At 54.0% G+C, this 17559-nt stretch overlaps 4 protein-coding genes across 4 annotated transcripts; all 4 read right to left on the bottom strand.

Annotated features, from left to right (window-relative positions):
- Positions 1–1481: 1481 nt before the first annotated feature.
- Positions 1482–2200, bottom strand: NECHADRAFT_102408 (uncharacterized protein). Its single transcript, XM_003053918.1, has 2 exons — positions 1891–2200; positions 1482–1839 (listed from the first exon to the last, which is right to left on the bottom strand). The coding sequence occupies exons 1-2, from the start codon at positions 2139–2141 to the stop codon at positions 1650–1652; spliced, it is 441 nt and encodes a 146-aa protein (XP_003053964.1). The 5' UTR covers positions 2142–2200; the 3' UTR covers positions 1482–1649.
- A 1131-nt stretch (positions 2201–3331) lies between these two features.
- NECHADRAFT_31704 (uncharacterized protein) lies at positions 3332–5085 on the bottom strand (the record flags this gene model as incomplete). The annotated part of the gene is made up of 3 exons (XM_003053917.1): positions 3332–4201; positions 4240–4793; positions 4842–5085. Coding segments are annotated over 3 exons (1668 nt in total), but the record flags the coding sequence as incomplete, so codon positions are not given.
- A 966-nt stretch (positions 5086–6051) lies between these two features.
- Positions 6052–10001, bottom strand: NECHADRAFT_65962 (uncharacterized protein). The gene is made up of 4 exons (XM_003053916.1): positions 9747–10001; positions 9280–9545; positions 7541–9224; positions 6052–7488 (listed from the first exon to the last, which is right to left on the bottom strand). Exons 1-4 carry the CDS (start codon positions 9996–9998, stop codon positions 6421–6423), a joined length of 3270 nt encoding a protein of 1089 aa, XP_003053962.1. The 5' UTR covers positions 9999–10001; the 3' UTR covers positions 6052–6420.
- Positions 10002–16582: 6581 nt separating this feature from the next.
- On the bottom strand, positions 16583–17342 carry NECHADRAFT_102407 (uncharacterized protein). Its single transcript, XM_003053915.1, has one exon. The coding sequence runs from the start codon at positions 17215–17217 to the stop codon at positions 16804–16806; it is 414 nt and encodes a 137-aa protein (XP_003053961.1). The 5' UTR covers positions 17218–17342; the 3' UTR covers positions 16583–16803.
- Positions 17343–17559: the final 217 nt, after the last annotated feature.

The following is a 17559-nucleotide window of genomic DNA, read 5'->3' as shown; positions in this document are numbered from 1 at the left end:
CCACGTCACCGTGTATACAGAGAGACCCCGCGATCAAGAGCTCTTCCTCGCCAATCAAGTACCCGTCATGCTCGCTGCAACCCTCGACCGAGCTGTGTCTGCTGGCACAGGGGTGCCGGGTGCGCGGTGGTGGGTAAAAAGAGGCGGCTGCCACAAGTGCCGCACAACGGAGGTCGGCGAGAGCCCCTCTCGGGCAGTTTCTCTTGTCATGACGGGAGCGCTTCGAAGCTTCGTTTCTTCTTTGCGAGAAAGGGTAAATTTTGCTTGGAGCTCATGATCGGATTGGAATCAATTTAGCCAGAAAGACTTTACCCGCCCCAATCGAAGTACAGAAGGTAGATGGTCTGGTGGATCCCGTGACACGCCGGCTGTCAATCCGTCGGTGAGGGAAGGAAGCGGAAGCTCCAGCGGGGCGGCCACCTTAGGCAGGCACCAAAGATAGGTATGATAACTGAGAGCTCATGTTAGTGGTATAAGTCGAATTGTTATGGATGGCAACACATAATGCTCACTTACTCAATTCCTCGTTGTCACAGGTCAAACGTGGCCTGTGGAACCAACTGATTCGCCCTCACCTCACATGCGAGAGACTCTTGTGGCTGCTGATGCCGAGCGGTTATCTCTCAGATCATGATGCGCTCTGCCATGCGCTCTCTGCTTCATCCCACGCATCCTTCACTTCTTTCCCCTGTGCCTGTATCTCGCCTCGCCATTCTTACGTATGCGCGAGATAGCAATGCCGTGACATTTTCACCTCCGTTGAGCCGCATGCCGTGATCCTCTTCCCTCTTGAACACTCTGCGATCAATGCTTCCCTCCTCCCTTCGGAGCGAGCGGATCTCCAACGGCCTCGGGGCGGGCTCCGGCGCGGAGCTGCGACAATGGGTATAGCGCTCGGGGGTGTGCGGGGATGGGGCGCTGCCTTCGGAGAGGAGGGGGGGAGCATTGGCATTAGCGGATCCGCTTCACCTACAGCTTCTGGGAATCGAATGATTCTGGGGGAAGTGGATCTCTCTCTAGAGATCCGACTCTGCTTGTGTAAAATTGCGAGCTTGAGAGTCATGTCCGAGGGGGGAATGGATAGTTTATATATTTCTCCGTCGTATGATGCAACTCCATTCACCCTGATGGCCATGCCCGTTTCCGCTCTCTACAGAGTCTAAGCAGACCTTACTGGGCACATAGACGCTCCGCTGGGGTGAGATACACACGCACACGCCTCTTGCTTCATCCTACATGAGCCTCAACTGAAATGGCCTGAGAAGCAGAGATGCCAATGCCCACCAACACCTCCAAGATGCAGCTTCCGCTCATCAGAAAACAGGGACAAGGTGGACAATCTGCCGCACGCCTCTTCAATCTCACGGTTCCTCGACTTCGGATCAACGGGAATCAAAATCTCGCATATGGCCTGAGTATATGCCGGGATCACGTCGGTACTGAGCACATGTTTCGAACCATACCTAGGCATCTCAAACAGTCATGTGTACCACAGAACGTGGAATATCTCGATTCGTTGCTCTCAGGTTACATTCTCGTAAAGTAACAATAAAACGCCAGCTTCACCCCCTTGTCCTCCGCATCCCCGGAATCCTCCCCCAGTCTGGGGCCCATGCATAACATAAACACTAGTGCAGATCTCCATTAAATCACCCCAGGTTGTAGTGCGCCTCCTGGTGGCTCACGGAAGAGTGCCGTTGCGTTGTGCTGTCTTCGGGGTAGTCGTGCTCGATGCTCGGCTCGCCGACGTGCTGCCTCAGGGCCGAAGGGGGGGCCTGCGCCGCGTCACATGGGTCTCGAGGGGTCTGGTGGACTTCTTCTCGACGAGTTTCAGTTGTTCTTTGGCATCTTAGCTTTGTCTTTGACAAAAATACTCATCATCTCTCTTACTCTGGCTTTGCCTGGGTGGAAGGGACACCAGGCACGTTCTCAACAAGCGACTGGATCTTGTCTCCTGTTCGAACACCTTCGGTCTGGTATGTCTGTTCACCCCGCCTTGACTCGAGATTCTCAGTACGGGTGTTGCTAGGAACAGACTCTTGGTGTTCGGTTTGCTGGCTTTCTCCGAAGTGCACTCCATGAGACTCCTCGCCCGTGGGCTGGAGCGTCTCCTTGAGCTTATCCATGAGATCAGAAGCCATTGTGAGTTGTTGATATATGATGATTAATGCTAATTGATGAATTGAGTCGTGTAGATGTCTTGGAAGGTCTGAAGAGCTCATTCCTCAGCTCCATGGCATCCCTTTTATAAGCTCCCCCGAATTCAATCCACGGCCAATTCCATCATCCTTCTCTAATCGATCTCGCTCAGCCACGTCAATCCCCTCGAAAAACCAGGAATAATTCGTCACCCAAGCATCCTCATTCGACGACCAGAGTCCCCAGATGCCGTCATTCTCTCTAACCCAGAAGCTTCTGACGATGACGTCGATCAAGAGGCGTCATGATTGCTTGGCGTCGGCGGCGCAGGGGGCGGCAAGCTCGATAAGCATAATTCCAAACCTAATTTGCTGTTACCAATCCTCCGGGCGAACCATTCGTCTGTTCCTGTTTTTTGTGCGCAAGGGCCCTTGTTTACCGTCAGGAACCACAATGATATAATGCCAGGTCGAATCGGAGATCTACCGTGACATTGGCTAGCCTAGACGGTAAATGAATCCGGCTAAAGTCGACGTCGTTGGTGGGCCGATATGTTGAAATACCCGGATCTCGACGAGACTATGGGGCCCAGAGGCTCCAACAAGGTCTTAGGATCAATCCGTCACATTACGTGGCTTCCTATCAAGAGCAGCAGTGGATGTTCTCGGGGGTTTTCTCGGGGCCGGTGAAGAAAAGATACCAATCGAGGTGATAGCGATTTCCGTCGAGATACAGCTGTTCCTGGAATAGCCTCTCTTGGCATTGACGCCATCCCATCTACCAAGGCAGCTCAGCCTCTTGACATCACTCATGGCTCAGCACTTGCAGCTATATCGAAAAGGATGAAAAATGACTCGGTAATTGATTCTAAAGACATGAGATCCCCCTCGAATCGAAAGTAATGAGAGAGCAATCTCGGCCCGTCCGGGACTGCCCTCTCGAGATTGGGGGCTTTAACTCAATTCCTTCTCCATTCAAGTCTGGCACTCGAAGACGTGTGAGAATGTAAATTTGGAGCAATGTCTATATTAGTCTGGTTGTATTAATAAAATCTAACCCAAACGGCCTGTCTGAATATTTGATGTCCTTCATGCTTCAATCTCAGTACCGTGCCTAAAGGAACGAGACCATCCAAGCTACCATCCAAGCTACCATCCCATCCCCAAGATTCTACATCCTAATGGAATCGCCGTCAAATAACTCGGCGCTCCGCCCCAACATTATTCCTTGAGTCTGAACTCTTCCGCTCCTCATCACTATCCGTAGCGCCCTCAGTCCAAGACCCCCTGGTAGAAGCAGCCTCAATCACCGGCAACCCCTCCTCTTCCATGACCGGTCTACTAAACCGATTGAACAAAAGAAAAGAGTCTCGTCCGAGTGGTGTCCCATTCACCGGCGTCGCGGACAGACGAGAACATCTCCTAATCTCGACTGCGTCATCGTGAATGGGTTTAACTCCGCAAAAAGTGTAGATGGCATCAAGAGCTGGGATAGATAGCCCATGAATGATGATAGAGAATAAGACGAGCCAGTAGACGACAGGACCAATCGCCAGTACCAGGTCTGTCTCTTCTGTGTTCCCCTCGCCGAATTCAGGCAGGACTTCTCGAGCGTATTCGATGTAAAAGACGGCGCCAGCTCCGATCGGTCCAAAATAACCCATGAATAGCGCTTCCTTGTAGTTCTTGCAAACTTTTGGCATCAGCTTATACGCCACGAGCATGGCCGGGATCCGACGCAGAAAGAGCACCATAAAGCCAAGGCCAAAGAGCCGGCCATAGGTGAGCCCTGTGCCCCCAGGGTCTTGGAAGGCAGACCAGGGTAATACCGTGCCGATATAAAAGAAGCCTCCAAAGTTGAGAAGCATCTGTATGCTTGTGTTGACTTCGTCGCAACGGCGTTGAGATTCGGTGAGATAGTGTCCGTCCCAGTTAAGAGCGCACCCTGCCACGAAACAGGCCAACGAGTCATCCGTGCCGATGGCCCCGCATGTTCCGACAATGAACAGCCCTATAGCGGTAGGTAGAAGGAGAAAAGATTCGTTATCGATCCATTTACTGTGCTTTGTTAGCTGAGCTTCGGAGGATGTCAAGAGATTACTTGCCGTTTCAAACAGAAGCCAATACTCTTCCGAGAGAGATATCCAACCACGGCTCCATATACCACAGATAGAATCATCATGTATAGCCAAGTTTCGAGAAACCACTCTTTGAGGGCCACTCCGACTCCCATTTCTGATTCCTTGGTCCGGGAGAGCAACACCTCCGTGTCGTTAGCCCGCTCTTCCACTCCTCCCCCTCCTGTGCAGCGCATTATGTACACTGCGAGCATCAAGAACGGAAACCCGAACCCATCGTTCGCTCCAGCCTCGGCCGAGATGATCTCTCTCAGGGGACGCGCCACAAACTTGTCCGCGAAAGGACCCTTGGCTATGGCCTGCGAGAGAACCGGATCGGTACAAGTAACGCAGGATGCAATGACCAAAGCCGAAAGAACCGTGAGCTTAGGCACAGTCGCTATCACGCAGAGTGTCGTGCAGATCCACATGATGGTCATGATAGGTAGCAAGCAGAGTGCCATCTCCCGCCAGCGGGTGAGGCAGTATCGAGCCGGGAGTTGATAACCTGCCATGACAAGTTGGAGACCGATCATGACTCTAGTAACGCCCTATGATGGTCAATTCGCTGCAATCTGCCAAGCACCAAGTGGAAGACTTGCCAGTGTGATGCTCCGCGTTTGGCCCTCATGACCAGCACCCCATTTATCGGCTTCGATGAACTTGGCAGCCACAGGCCCGAGTATGATTCCGATTACCACAGCTGGAACTGCAATCGATGTAATGTTAATGCACTGTTCTTCTAGTGCGGATAGAGACTCACGAGCGATGCCTAGATACCATGACTGTCTGATCTTGACCGATATGATGCCATACAGAATCACAAAGGCGCCTCGAAGTAAGGGTCAGCTTCTAGACCACGATAATCTAGAGTAGTAACTCACCCAGCGCCCCAAGCACAATGTTGAGCTCACTAACATCGAGAGTCGGCATCTCGACAAAGACGTTTGAGAAACTCCAAAGACTAGTGCCAAGCCAAGAGAAGCTGAGGCAAAGACCTTTGGGATCTAGGCCCAGTTCTAGAAAATAGGCCCGCAGGAGATGAGCATTCGTCACCCAATGACGGGAGCATTTCTCCCTCTCCCTTGATCTACATCCTTATAAGAAAAGATCCCCCTCCCCTAACAAGCTTTTTGCCCGTGAGACAGAATCTCACAGATAAGAACGTGCCGACAGCCGACCAGAAGGATACAGAGGGATCAAACTGAGGGATACGAAGCTCAGTGTAATAATTCGCCCCTGTTTCACCGCGGAGAGGCCGAGGGGGACGTTGGCGAAGCATTGCTGATGTTGGCGTTGTACAGAGGCGGCACGAGGATTCCAGACGGGTCGGTTTTGTTTCACTATCATTGCGGCAGATGGAATAAGGAAACGAGTAATACATCAAGAATAGTAGCAATGACGATGGTTAGGCATGCGTCAACGTCGAGCTGTAATAGGCCAGTCGACTTCATACACTATCCATTGGCGTATTGCGTAATTCAGGGTCAACACGAAAGGCCCGACGATCGCAATTGGCCTTGAAACAGCAATGTCTCACTCTCGACAAAAACACATAGTACGTAGCAGTCAGCCCAAAGAGAAAAAGTAAGAAAGTGTTTGTTAGTCTTGAACTTCATCGAGTTGTCACCTCCAATATGTGATTCGCCTACGTTGTAGTGGTAGGGCTCCCACGACACCGCCTGTAGCCGCACACAAACAAATCTCATACAACCAATTTGAGCAACTTCAACCTCGACAATTCAAGTCACTACACGATGGAATCAACAAATTTATATGGTTTTACTTTATTCAAGGGAATATTTTGGGCTACTTGGGTAGGTACTCGGCAGGAACTGGAACTTCCATGATCCTCATTACAAGTCCTCCACAATCCTTTCCTCCTCCTCTTCTACACTCTCTTGGCCAGCCCATGTCCTTGGAGGGACCTTTAGTGGCATTTTTTGGGTCTTTCTGGTAGAGAGCATCTTGTGTTTTTTGCTCTCCTCCTCCACCTTTTGGAACCCTTCCACTGTCTCTCCGTTTTGTCCAATTTGGCACCTCATTCTCTGAGTTGCTTTCCTCGTGGTTCTTGTGCTTTCCTTCTTGTTTCCAGCCCAAGGGGATCATGTTATCATCTTGACCCCCAGAATTCCATTCGAGATCTTCTCTTCTTGATTGTTCCTTCACGCCTTCTTCTCCTCGTCTCGCTTCTTGGCCATAGGAGGGGGAACCTGCACCTTCTCGAGGCCGTGGCGAACGCTGGCCTCGCTCGAATCAGGAGTGAGGTACTCGCCAAAGGTTCGCTGCTCGAGGTCCATGTCCTTCCAGTCGACGCCGTCCCGGCTGCGGGCAACGTGGCGGTAGTAGACGCGCTTACCAAACTTCCAGAGCTCAATGCCACCGAAGAAGAGACCGGCAGCGATAAAGACGATGCCCCACTCCCAGGTAATACCCTTGTGCTTGAAGACAGTGTCGCTGATGACGGGGATGTACTGGAGAGGGAAGAGGGTCACGAAGCCGAGCATGATGGCCCAGAAGAGGAACTGGTTGCGCCACACATCGTGCATCCACTGGGTGAAGTACTTCTTGGAACCAGGCTGCATGCGGAAGAAGGATCGTCGCTTGTCAATCATCTCCCAGGCGAGGAACAGAGAGAACCAGGTCAGGCAGGCAAAAGTGGTGGCACGGGCCTTGAAGACGGTCTTGCAGCTCTCGCTGTACTTGTCGTTGCAGTCAATACCGAGCTCGCCGTCACCAAAGGCGTACAGGCGGAGCACGAAAGCACTGAGGCACAGGGCGGCGATCCAGAGACCATAGACGATCATGTCAATGATGAACTCGAGAGTAAAGACACCAGTCTTGAGGGGCTGAGGAGGTCGGCGGAGGATACCAGCGACGGCACGCTCGAAACCGAGACCCATGTCGGGAAGACCAGAGGTAGCCATGATGATCCACATAATCTGGACGGGGGCGATGGGGAAGACGGAGAGACCGGTGCGGTCCTTGAAGACGAGACCGACGAGGAGGACGAGAGCCTGGGCGACGTTGGTGGCGAGCACGTGGAGGATGAACTTCTGGATGTTGTCAAAGATACGGCGACCCTCCTCGATGGCAGCGACGATGGAGGCAAAGTTGTCATCACTGAGAACGATATCCGAGGCATCCTTGGCGACATCAGAACCGGCTTGACCCATGGCAATACCGACATCGGCACGGCGGAGCGAGGGAGAATCGTTGACACCATCACCAGTCTATTGCAGTCAGTACATCGTGTCATCAGGTATACAAGGAACTAGTACATACCATAGCGCAGAACTTGTCACGACGGTGCAGGGCCTCAATCATTCGGACCTTGGTCTGAGGAGCACATCGAGCAATAACAAGAGGGAGGAAAGGCAGCTGGTCAACCTCATCATCGGTAAGACCATCAAACTGGGTAGCAGTCATGACCATAGTGGCAGCAGTCTCAACGGCAACGAGATCCATGCGGGTGGGCAGGATGCCGACCTCGATGGCGATAGCCTTGGCAGTCTCGGGGTGATCACCAGTAAGCATGTGGACCGAGATACCAGCCTCGTGGCATTCTCGCACAGCGGGAGCAGACTCGGGACGGGGAGGGTCGTAGAGACCGACGAGACCACGGAAGACAAGGTCGCACTCAACGGAAGGACGGTCAATTTCGTCACCCTTCTTCATCGGGACGTTGTAGGGCTTGGAAGCGAGAGCCAGAACACGGAGACCCATACCGGCGAAAGCCTCCATGTTGCGGAGGATCTGCTCGGTGAACTCCTCGGTGATGGGAACCTGCTCCTCGTTGTCCTCGGGGCAGTAGGTGGTGCAGGCACCAATGACACGCTCGACGGCACCCTTGGTGAAGGCATAGAGCTGATCGGTACGGTTGTCCTTCATGATCACCGACATGCGCTTCACATCGGAATCGAAAGGCAGCTCGGCAATCTCGCTGAACTGGTTGGCGGCATCGTGGCTAGTGAGTCGGAGACGGTTCCAGTCGAAGCGGGAGGCAAACACCTGAATGGCAATCTCGGTAGGGTCACCACGAGCGTGCCACTCACCGTTCTTCTCGTTGACAGTGGCAAGGTTGGCAAGGGAAGCGACCTCGAGGAAGGCAGTAAGAGCAGACTTGCTCTGGCCAAGGAACTCGTTAATGGAAGCAACAACACCGCAGGCCTCACCACCCTGCTTGAGGGGAAGCTCATGGGGCTGGGATCGAGACCATCGGATATCGCCAGTGGTGGGGTTGAAAGGCTCGGTAGTGTTCTCAACAAGGTAGGTTCCCTTACCAGGAGTCCAGGCTCCACGAGCAACCATCTTACCCTGGGTAAGAGTACCAGTCTTGTCGGAGCAAATGTCGGTAACGGCACCAAGAGCCTCGAGGGACTTGAGGTTTCGGACAATGACGTTTCGCTCAACCATGCGCTTAGTACCGGCAGCCATAGTGATGGTCAAGACGACGACCAGACTAGCGGGAATCATGGACAGACCAGTGGCGACGGCATAGATGATGACCTGTTGGGAAGCATCGAAATCGTTGGCAGCAAGGACAATGATAGCGCAGATGACGGCAGTGCCGAACAGGAGAAGTGCCAGTCGAGACAGCTTCTTCTGGAGAGGAGTTCCGACGTTAACACCGAGGAAACGACCAATGGCATCAGTAAGAGTAAGAGTGTAGGCCTCGAGGTATCGGTGGGGCTTGGCAGAGCCATCAGCCTTGCGCTTGACGGGACGGACACGGCTGTCCTTCTTTCGGAGAGCAGCAGCAATGGCACCAATCTCAGTGCAGGTACCAGTAGCGAAAACGATACCCTTGGCGCGGCCCTTGGTGACGGTCGAGGAGCTGTAGGCGACGTTGATACGGTCACCGGGACCAGTGTTGTCTTCGAAAACCTCATCTTCATTCTTTCGGACAGGGAGGGACTCGCCAGTCAACATGGCCTCATCGGTCTCAAAGTTGATGGCCTCGATCAGTCTGTAGATTAAGTCAGCGCCATGCCAAGAAGCATCTGCAGGTATGCACCACTTACCGGACGTCAGCAGGGATCGTGTCGCCGACCTTGATTTCCACAAGATCACCGGGAACGACCTGCACAGAGGGGATAACCTTGGAGTCGCCATCTCGGACGACACTGGCGGTAGGAGACGACATGGATCGGAGCGAGTCCATGGTCTTCTCGGCAGAATACTCCTGGAAAAATCCAACTGTGACGTTGAGACCAATGATGAAGGCGACGACACCGCCCTCAATCCAAGACTTGATACCGAAAGAAACGGCCATAGCCAGGATCAGCACCTTGGCAAACGTCAGTCAAGATTTCACGGCATCCTTCGGGCAAACAGGGGTGAGGAGGTTGGGGCAACTATCGACACGAGACCGAATGCCAAACTAGGCAATCCGCAAGAGGAAGGTCAGGTGGCAACAAGCATCGAGATATGCTTAACAGGTAGCTGGAGAAGTGTGGGGGTTATCCAATAAATGTTAAAAGAGACTCACCATTGTCATGGCGTTGGCAACCTGGGCAATGATGATCTTGAGGGGCTGCACACCCTCAGCATCTCCGAGATCATTGTTACCAAAGGTCTCGAATCGTTGCTTGGCCTCGGTTTCAGTCAAGCCGCTGAGAGTGTCTGTCTTGAGCTCCTGGACAACCTGGTCGAAGGAGAGGGCATGAGCAGGCCGGGTCATGGGCTGGTTGCTCTGGCCAGAGACATGCTCAATCTCGGACGCCTGGTCCTTTTTAGCCATGGTGTAAGTCGGGGCTGGTAAGAGGCTCCAGCGTGGTGGTTTCTCGGAGGTAGGTTTGGTTCGGTCGAGGGAGGTTGTTGTTGTTATATCTCTTGAAGAGACTCGAAGGGGTGTTTGTGTTGGGTGACCCTCAAGCCTATGTCTGGGGATTCCTGGGAGGAGGATTCAGGAAGCCTTTCGTCTGGCGTCGAAGGGGTCGAGCAAGCAAAAGATCCTTAAGGAGGGAGATATCCGAGGAACAGAACAGCATCATGGGGTGGGGATGAGGCAGTCTTATAGACAGAGCATCGAGGAGACTGGGGCATCTTGGAAGGAGACGGACATCCATCTCCCACCCCGTCTTGCCATCTCTCTGACTCTAGTTTCCCAGGTCGCTATCGTCTTGGACAGCCACTCGTCCAAGGAAAGGTGGGTTCCATCATCCTTCTCCAGCGAGCCCCCACAATGCCAAGATTGAATCCAATTTTTCCTTCTCTACTGCTGCTTCTCTTCGAAAAGGCGGGGTTTGCGCTGGAGCGAGCGCCTTGGCGATAAGACGGAACCTTGGTTGTTGTTGTTCAACACCCGGCCCTTCCACCTCCGGCCTTGTCCGATGTGCGGCGCCGGTGGATTGCCCCGGGCCCCAGGGTGCAGGACTGGGGCCTGTGACGCTGATTGGCGTTGGGCCGTGCCGTTCTGGACGGTGTTGGGGTTTCTGAACCGTCCTCGACGGTCGGGCACCTCCCTCGCCGCCGTCCGCACGTCATCCCACCGGTGGAAAGCACCTGTGACGCGGCGTGGCGGGCTCGGCATCAATTGGCCTCTGTGAGTGGACGGCGGAGGCCTTGGCCGGGTCTTGGTATTTCTTGGGAGACCGGGGTGAAGGCCTCACGAGAGCCTGCGTTTGCTTTTGGGCCACCGAGTCCGAGGCCGAGCCTTGAGAGACGCCCATGCGCGTATCATCAGCCCTCCCCGGCGCCTTGCTTGACGCCTTGCTTGACGCCCTCACGAGGCTTCTGAGAGGCTACTCAGAACTTCCCATATCGTCACCGGTGGTGGGCCCCCTTGCTACTGCATTGGCACCCCATCGTGAACCGACGTTAGACGGGAGGGGAGAATCTCTCGGTGTTGGTGATGTGAGATAGTGCTGCAACGACACCCCCCTCCTTCCTCTTTCTTCTCAGCACCACACACACCACAGATTTTTTCTTGTGCATTTCTGGTGTTCTGACCTCTGGGGCGAGGGATTGGTATTGGCATTTCTGGGCATACGGTGCTCCGACAGAAAGGTGTCAAATCATTGGACACTTGGTCGTCATGACCGACTCTCTTGTTGCTTCGTCCTTCTTGTCGCGGTCGCCGCCGTCGCACCACCTTGTCCTGCAGGAAGGACTTGCCTGCTCTCGCCTTTTAGGCGTCAATCAAGTAATTTCTGAAGCAACCCATGATGAGCCAATCTCCAAGAGGTTCTGGACCCAATATCTGCGACCAAGTCTTTAGGGCCAATTTCTCATTGTGATGTTGCAACGGGACCGGGAACAGAGCCGCTTCTTCGTCAAGGAGGCTCTCTCTCACCCCTCCCGGTGTCGACCGGCCGGATAGGACGGAGCACCGAGTCGCAGGACGGCACGGAGCATCCACTTTTTCGCTGAGACCGTATGTCGGCTGTCACTGGTCATCACAGGGGCGCCCGAGTCGGTCGGGCGTCAGGTCTCGTCTCGTGACCTCTGCCGTGGAGATCTCGGGATCCCGATGAGATCTCGTGGGTGGTTGGATGGCACATCGGTTCGCTCGTTTCCTGGGCCTCGTTCGCGCTGCAACGCACGACAGCGGCTTCCCATGCCATCCATCGAGTACCTTGCCTTGCTGCGATCCTGTGCAATCCTTGCCAAGTATGAGGTGCAGGCACTGCCACACTCGACGAGACCTGAGGTTGTTAGCAATCAATTCTTATCTTTGCCCAGAGTCCTAGGACGCCTTAGCTAGGCAAAGTACCTCTTCGTTAGCGGCTGCAAGTGTGCAGGGGTGTGTTTCCGGTGATAGAGTATTGATATGCTACCGCACTAACTGCCAAGCCGCCGAGATGCAGAAGTTTGCAGTGTTTGTCCACACAGTCTCGCCAAGCCTCGTGGTGTTCTGTCAGTATGCTATCTCTCACGTGACCTTCCGGGACTCGTTCTAGAAGACGGCCCCTCATGCGAGATACTTGATACGTAAGCAGACCTCCACCAAGATTCCCCTGGATCTCATCCAACGTGACAATAAGCTTAAAATCGCCGACATCTTGTCGTGGGCGGCCCACCCTTGGTCGCAATGGTACCCATCTCGCGCAGAGCGCTATCAACGCCGTCGCCCTTGGCCGCGTCCGAGGCTTGTTGTTCAGGTCTCCAAGGTCCGTCGGGGCGTCTCAGGCGGCGATCACGCAAAGGCAAGGTTTCTCAATACGGTTGCATTGCAATGGGATGCGTCTCTCTTGGCCGTCGCCATCTGTGACTCGTGCGCATCCGCTAGCTTCCCACCGAGACGCGACATTGTCTCGCCTGTTGGATCCAGAAGCAGAAACTGCAAACGTGCAACTGGAGACGAGGTCCAAGATCCCTGCCGCCCATTGAGAAAAGAGACGCCAGACGCTGACGCTGACGCCTAAACGGTCGAAAAAATGAGACGCGCCGTGTGCCTCTGCCGCTGCGTTGCCGCACGCAGGATGGAGGATTTGGTCCCCACTCACGACGGCACTTTCACGTCTCTCACACACGAGGCGCTTACTGGTGCTTGCTTGTACATGATTAGCACGCCCTATACTGTACTCTCACAGGCTGTTGGGTGGTCCTCTACTGCGCAATACATGCTTGGTACATAACGAGGCTCTCACAGGCCAGCGTTGGGTCACTAGTTGCCCGCAATTGGCCAGCTCGCCCGCTCCGCTCTCCGGGATGCGGCCTTCGGGGCGGACACAGCGGGCTCCTCCCCACGGAGGTCCCACGGCACAGAGGACGTAGAGTCCAGTCGAGGCTCTCCGTGGCGGAGATAGGACTCTTGCTGCGGGGGATAGCCCGGGTATGTCGGCGTAACGATAACATACACAATCACTTACGGCTGCCGTTGTGTACACGGCGGAATGCAGCGGGTGGGGTGTGTGGCAGCAATGGCACTCACCACGATGGGGCATCGGCACACCCTGACTCCATTCAGAGGGGGACAAAGAAGAAAATCTGCGCTGCAGGTCCCAAGGTGAGGTTTCAACTTGCTCAGCATCCCAGTCCAATCTATTCGGTGGCTTGCGATTGCTTGCCGTCGTTGCCGGGTGATGGTATCAAAGACGGTTCCCATCCATCACGGAGGCGTTTGAAAGGATCCTCCGGGCAGCCACGGACGGCAGTTCGGCACCGACCACGAGGTTTCGAATGGTTTCCGCGCGGGAACGGCGGAAAACGTGAGGAAACTGGGGGAAGCTGGGGAAACCGGGGGCGGAGGGGGCAGACGGAGGTCCTTGAGCTTGAATCGCGCAAACCCTTGGACTGAACACGGGCTGGGACCAGCGCGGAAGTTGGAATCGGATCGGGGAGGTGAGAGCGCCGCCGTTCTGATAGTCCTCAGGGCTCGGAGATGAGACGGCAAGGAGTATCTGCCCACCAATCTATTCCTGGACCCAGACCAGACCTCTTGGGCAATCTTAGGCCAGCCACCGTTGTGACAGTTGCGGCTCTAGTTGCCAATTGTCGCATGTTTGTCAACACAGCTAAGCAGCTGGCTAGATGCGAGCCATTCAGAGCAATCCGGGGGGCATATCTTGGGATAGGATCGTGAGATTGACTCACATCCAACCGCAGGTCAAGTTCGGGCCTCAAAATATGCCGGCCATGTTCGGGTGGCATTGAAAGGTGATGACCAAGCTGGAAGTTGACCGAATGCCAGCGCCTGTTTCGCTCGCTTCGAGGTTATTCGGCTTGCAGTCAGCTTTACTTCGCTTCGTTGAGACTTCAAGCAGAGGGACGCCACTGCCAGGTTTCTCCAAGCCTTCGTCCCTTCTGCATTGAGCAGAATCCTGGGGTGAACCATCTCATCCAGCATCAGGCCCTCTTCTTTCAATGCAGCCAAGCCCTCAGGCTACGTGGTCTAGGCCTCGACAGCTAGAGAACCTCAGTCTTCAGCCGCACAGATGCATCTGCCTCGATGAATGAAATCATTGCGGGGTTGCAGATGCCGTTGGACAACGGTGACTGCACGGAAACTCGGCGTCTCTGCCATTGTGTCGGGTCTTCTCGGTTGGTCTCGATCAAGTCGTGTGCAGCATCTCATTTCCCTCGACAGTGCCACGGCAGGCAGACGGCGTGCATGCTTTTTGCGCGTATGAGTGTATCTGGAACGTAAGGCAGAATCCTCGATAGACTGCTGCTGCAAGGTGATCCTCTCTGGTCGAGATACCTTGGATCAAGGCCCAACCAGACCTCTCGAAGGTCCAACCTCCCCCACGATCGTCCACCGAGACCATTTTGAGAAGCCAAGCACTTGCAAGGCCTCGGGGGTCTTCGACAAGCTTTTCAACACGTGTCATGATATGTCGGATTCAACCACCATCACCACCCATGGCCCTTGGGTGACAATCTCTGTCGAGGGGGACTCGATCAGCGCAGGACACACAACGCGGCGGAAATGTCCACCCCCGTCGGAGGCTGCGTCGAGGGCGGAACGCCCAGCGGCCCCACGTCGCGCGGCGTGGGTGGGGATCGCGAGGACAGCGCTGCAGGGATAGAGGATACCTAGCGGAGGGGCGGCGGAGCCACTCGCAACACTTCGTAACAAGACCGAGAACGAAGCGGGGCACGTGCCCTCCGCTGACACCCTCGGAGCGGAGATGTCAGAGGCAGAGGAGAAGCGACCAGGATCTGTTGGGGAGGGGTCTGGGGGAAAGAAACTTGTTGGCTGGAGTCAGGGAAGAGGAAGAGACAGACAGACGAGGACGACAAAGAGAAGCAATCCCGGGAAAGGCGATGTCACCACGCAGGTGCACCCGCAGACCGGCAGTTCACATTATCTGCCTCGTTCCCGCCAAGAGCACATGGGCTTGTCTTGTCGGGGGTTGAAGAAGCATTTGACAAGGCCTTGGCTTGAGCTTGATGGAGGAACAAGAGACATTGACAGCGGTGGTGGCACAATGACCGGCATTGCTGGGGACAGACAGAGAACCGGTCAGTCGGCGCTCGCCGGGGATGGGCCATCAGCACCGATTCTATCACCGAGTGCGGACGAAAAGGGACGTTGCCAAGGACGCCTTTTTTCATGGCCGGGCCAATTGGCACGTTTGTCATTGAGGCCGACGACGTTCTCTGCAGCATTCTCGATAGTCGAGGATGCAGCAACCACCGTCTTTGACGCTTGGTAGACGTGTCGACGCTTTAGTTAGCCAATGCCCGTCCCGAGTCTGAATCATGATAACCTCGGATCGTGAGAATGCCCAGAAAGTTGGCTTGCCCGGATAGAAGGGACGGAAGGCAAAAAACGCAGGGGGGGGGAGCCAAGCATTGAAGGCAGCAGCAGTAGCAGCAGAGCCAAGAGAAGGACAAGACATTGGTGGCACACGCCCAGGAAACGCTCGTTCCCCCTCAAGAAGGCTTGACGATATGTGAAGGGATGTTGTGCAGGCGAATGGCAAAAAAATAAAAAATAAAAACGCCCAGCGAGTGCCAAGAGAAAACAAGGAGGAGGGGATGGAAAGGCAGAGGCCCAGCCTTTTGTTGAAATGGCCCCCCCGCGCAGGAATCCTTGCCTGTCCATCCAGAATGGTCAAGCTGCAGGACAGAGGCTGATGAGTGGTCAATTGAGTTTCGGTCCAGGTCCATCAAAAGCTGCTTGTTTCTTTTGGCGCTGTTCGTTAATAATGCCTCTTCCCACTGGATGAGACAGATTGTGTATAGCCGACGGGCTTGGTATTAAGCTAATATTAGCCTCAACTGTTCATCTCTCGCCAATAACGACTCCTCGATAACTATTGCGCAAGATAACACGCACGAGACCATATCAAGAAAAACAGCCTCTTTTTTTCGCCACTTTGATAATCCCTGCTATGGCTTCCACGCGAAAGAAAGGGCCCCTCCCCCTCGTTTTGGACGACGGCCGACATTATAGTCTTGGCATTTTACGAGCGGGGAAACGAGATGAACTGCATTCAATCGCATCAATTCGTTTTTTCCTTCTCCTCTCTCTCTCCAACCGAGGGAGTTCGCATCACCGGGGGGCGCGTCCGGGGGCATGGAGTTTACGCGGAACAAGGGGGGCTTCTTACATAACAGCGGACATGTAAGCCCGAGAGGTATTGTTGTTCTGGGGTAAGGATCCAGTGATACACAATTGTTGACAAGGATGGTTACGTTGAAGAAGCAAAGTCACGAGGACAGCTGAAGGTGTTAATATTAACAATTGAAACTGCATAGATATCCACTAAAAAATAAGGTCGACATCTTGGCAATGCTCGCCCAGAAGATCGAGACTCGGAGCATTGCAACCCATAGATGGACGTCTGCTGACATGCTCAGGTGGGAAGATCCTACACAACGATGAATATGTACAAGATTGAATACGGAAGCTGGTTGTTTCATTTAATAGGTGAGATAACATCATCGCACATGAATTCATTACATGGAGTACAGTACAAGAAAGAAAACGCCCAATATTCGCCTCCTCAGAACCCCCAACCCACTGCAACCCACAACCAACAAGACCCCATGTCAAGGCCCTTGCGGCCAAGAGTGACCGTCTTTCACATCCTTTCCCTTTGCAAGATTACACTTTCTACACTTGTTGAATCCAACATGATCAACGACTCGCTTCAAATCTTGGCCATATGGTGACAGCAGCACCTCCAATCTCCCCCAGGACCTTGCCTAAACACACTCGAGCACCACCCCTCAGTAGCGACCATCTCTCCTCCCTTGAGCTTCCAGGCGGTGACGCGATATGTAAGAGCCGAGGCCATCATGTCGATCTCGACAAACTCTGGCTCCCCGTGGATCTTGTACGCGGTCCACGGCTCGTAGTCGTCCTCGATGTACTCGTCGAGAGTGGGCTCCGTCTTGGGAGAGTAGACCCTCCTGTCGGGCTCTGCGAGCACCGCGTCCTTTGTGACGTACTTGCGAAACGTCTCGGGCTTGTCAGAGGTTAGGGCGCGCCAGAGGAGGGCTGAGGCTTCGAGGGTGCCCTCCTTGTTGCGGGCGAGGATTGTTCCCTTTTTCGGTTCACCCATTGTGTTTGTATTGAGTTGGTGGTAAGTTGAAAAGACGAGTTTTACTTGGGGTGTCGTGGTGATGCTATTGCAAGATGCTCTAAACTTCAAAATTGTAAAGCAGAGGAAACGATGGCAAGAAATCTTATCTCTTCCAAAGCCTGACGTATGTCTTGATATCATTGTCTTCCGATCCTTTCCCACAGACGTTGCTTGCTTCCCAAAAACCTGGCAATTGACCCATCTCCAAATCCCTGTTTTTGCCTGACGTCAGCGCTGCGCAACGTCAACCAAGACGTATTGTCACAAGGAAATCAATCACCCAATAGATGATAATTACAGGGCAACAGGATTCTTGTTCAA

The sequence above is a fragment of the Fusarium vanettenii genome, assembly GCF_000151355.1.
Source record: "Fusarium vanettenii 77-13-4 chromosome 1 genomic scaffold NECHAsca_1_chr1_3_0, whole genome shotgun sequence".
Taxonomy (NCBI): Eukaryota; Fungi; Ascomycota; class Sordariomycetes; order Hypocreales; family Nectriaceae; genus Fusarium; species Fusarium vanettenii.
This window is presented reverse-complemented; position numbering and strand designations above follow the sequence as displayed.

Excerpts from the sequence above, each read along its gene's own strand:
- NECHADRAFT_102407 (XM_003053915.1), bottom strand. The coding sequence starts at position 17,217 with ATGGGTGAACCGAAAAAGGGAACAATCCTCGCCCGCAACAAGGAGGGC.
- NECHADRAFT_102408 (XM_003053918.1), bottom strand. The coding sequence starts at position 2,141 with ATGGCTTCTGATCTCATGGATAAGCTCAAGGAGACGCTCCAGCCCACG. Across the intron at positions 1,840-1,890 it reads TCCACCCAGGCAAAGCCAGA|AACAACTGAAACTCGTCGAG; the intron begins GTAAGAGAGATG and ends AAGATGCCAAAG.
- NECHADRAFT_65962 (XM_003053916.1), bottom strand. The coding sequence starts at position 9,998 with ATGGCTAAAAAGGACCAGGCGTCCGAGATTGAGCATGTCTCTGGCCAG. Across the intron at positions 9,546-9,746 it reads TTGCCAACGCCATGACAATG|GTGCTGATCCTGGCTATGGC; the intron begins GTGAGTCTCTTT and ends ACGTTTGCCAAG. Across the intron at positions 9,225-9,279 it reads ACGATCCCTGCTGACGTCCG|ACTGATCGAGGCCATCAACT; the intron begins GTAAGTGGTGCA and ends CTTAATCTACAG.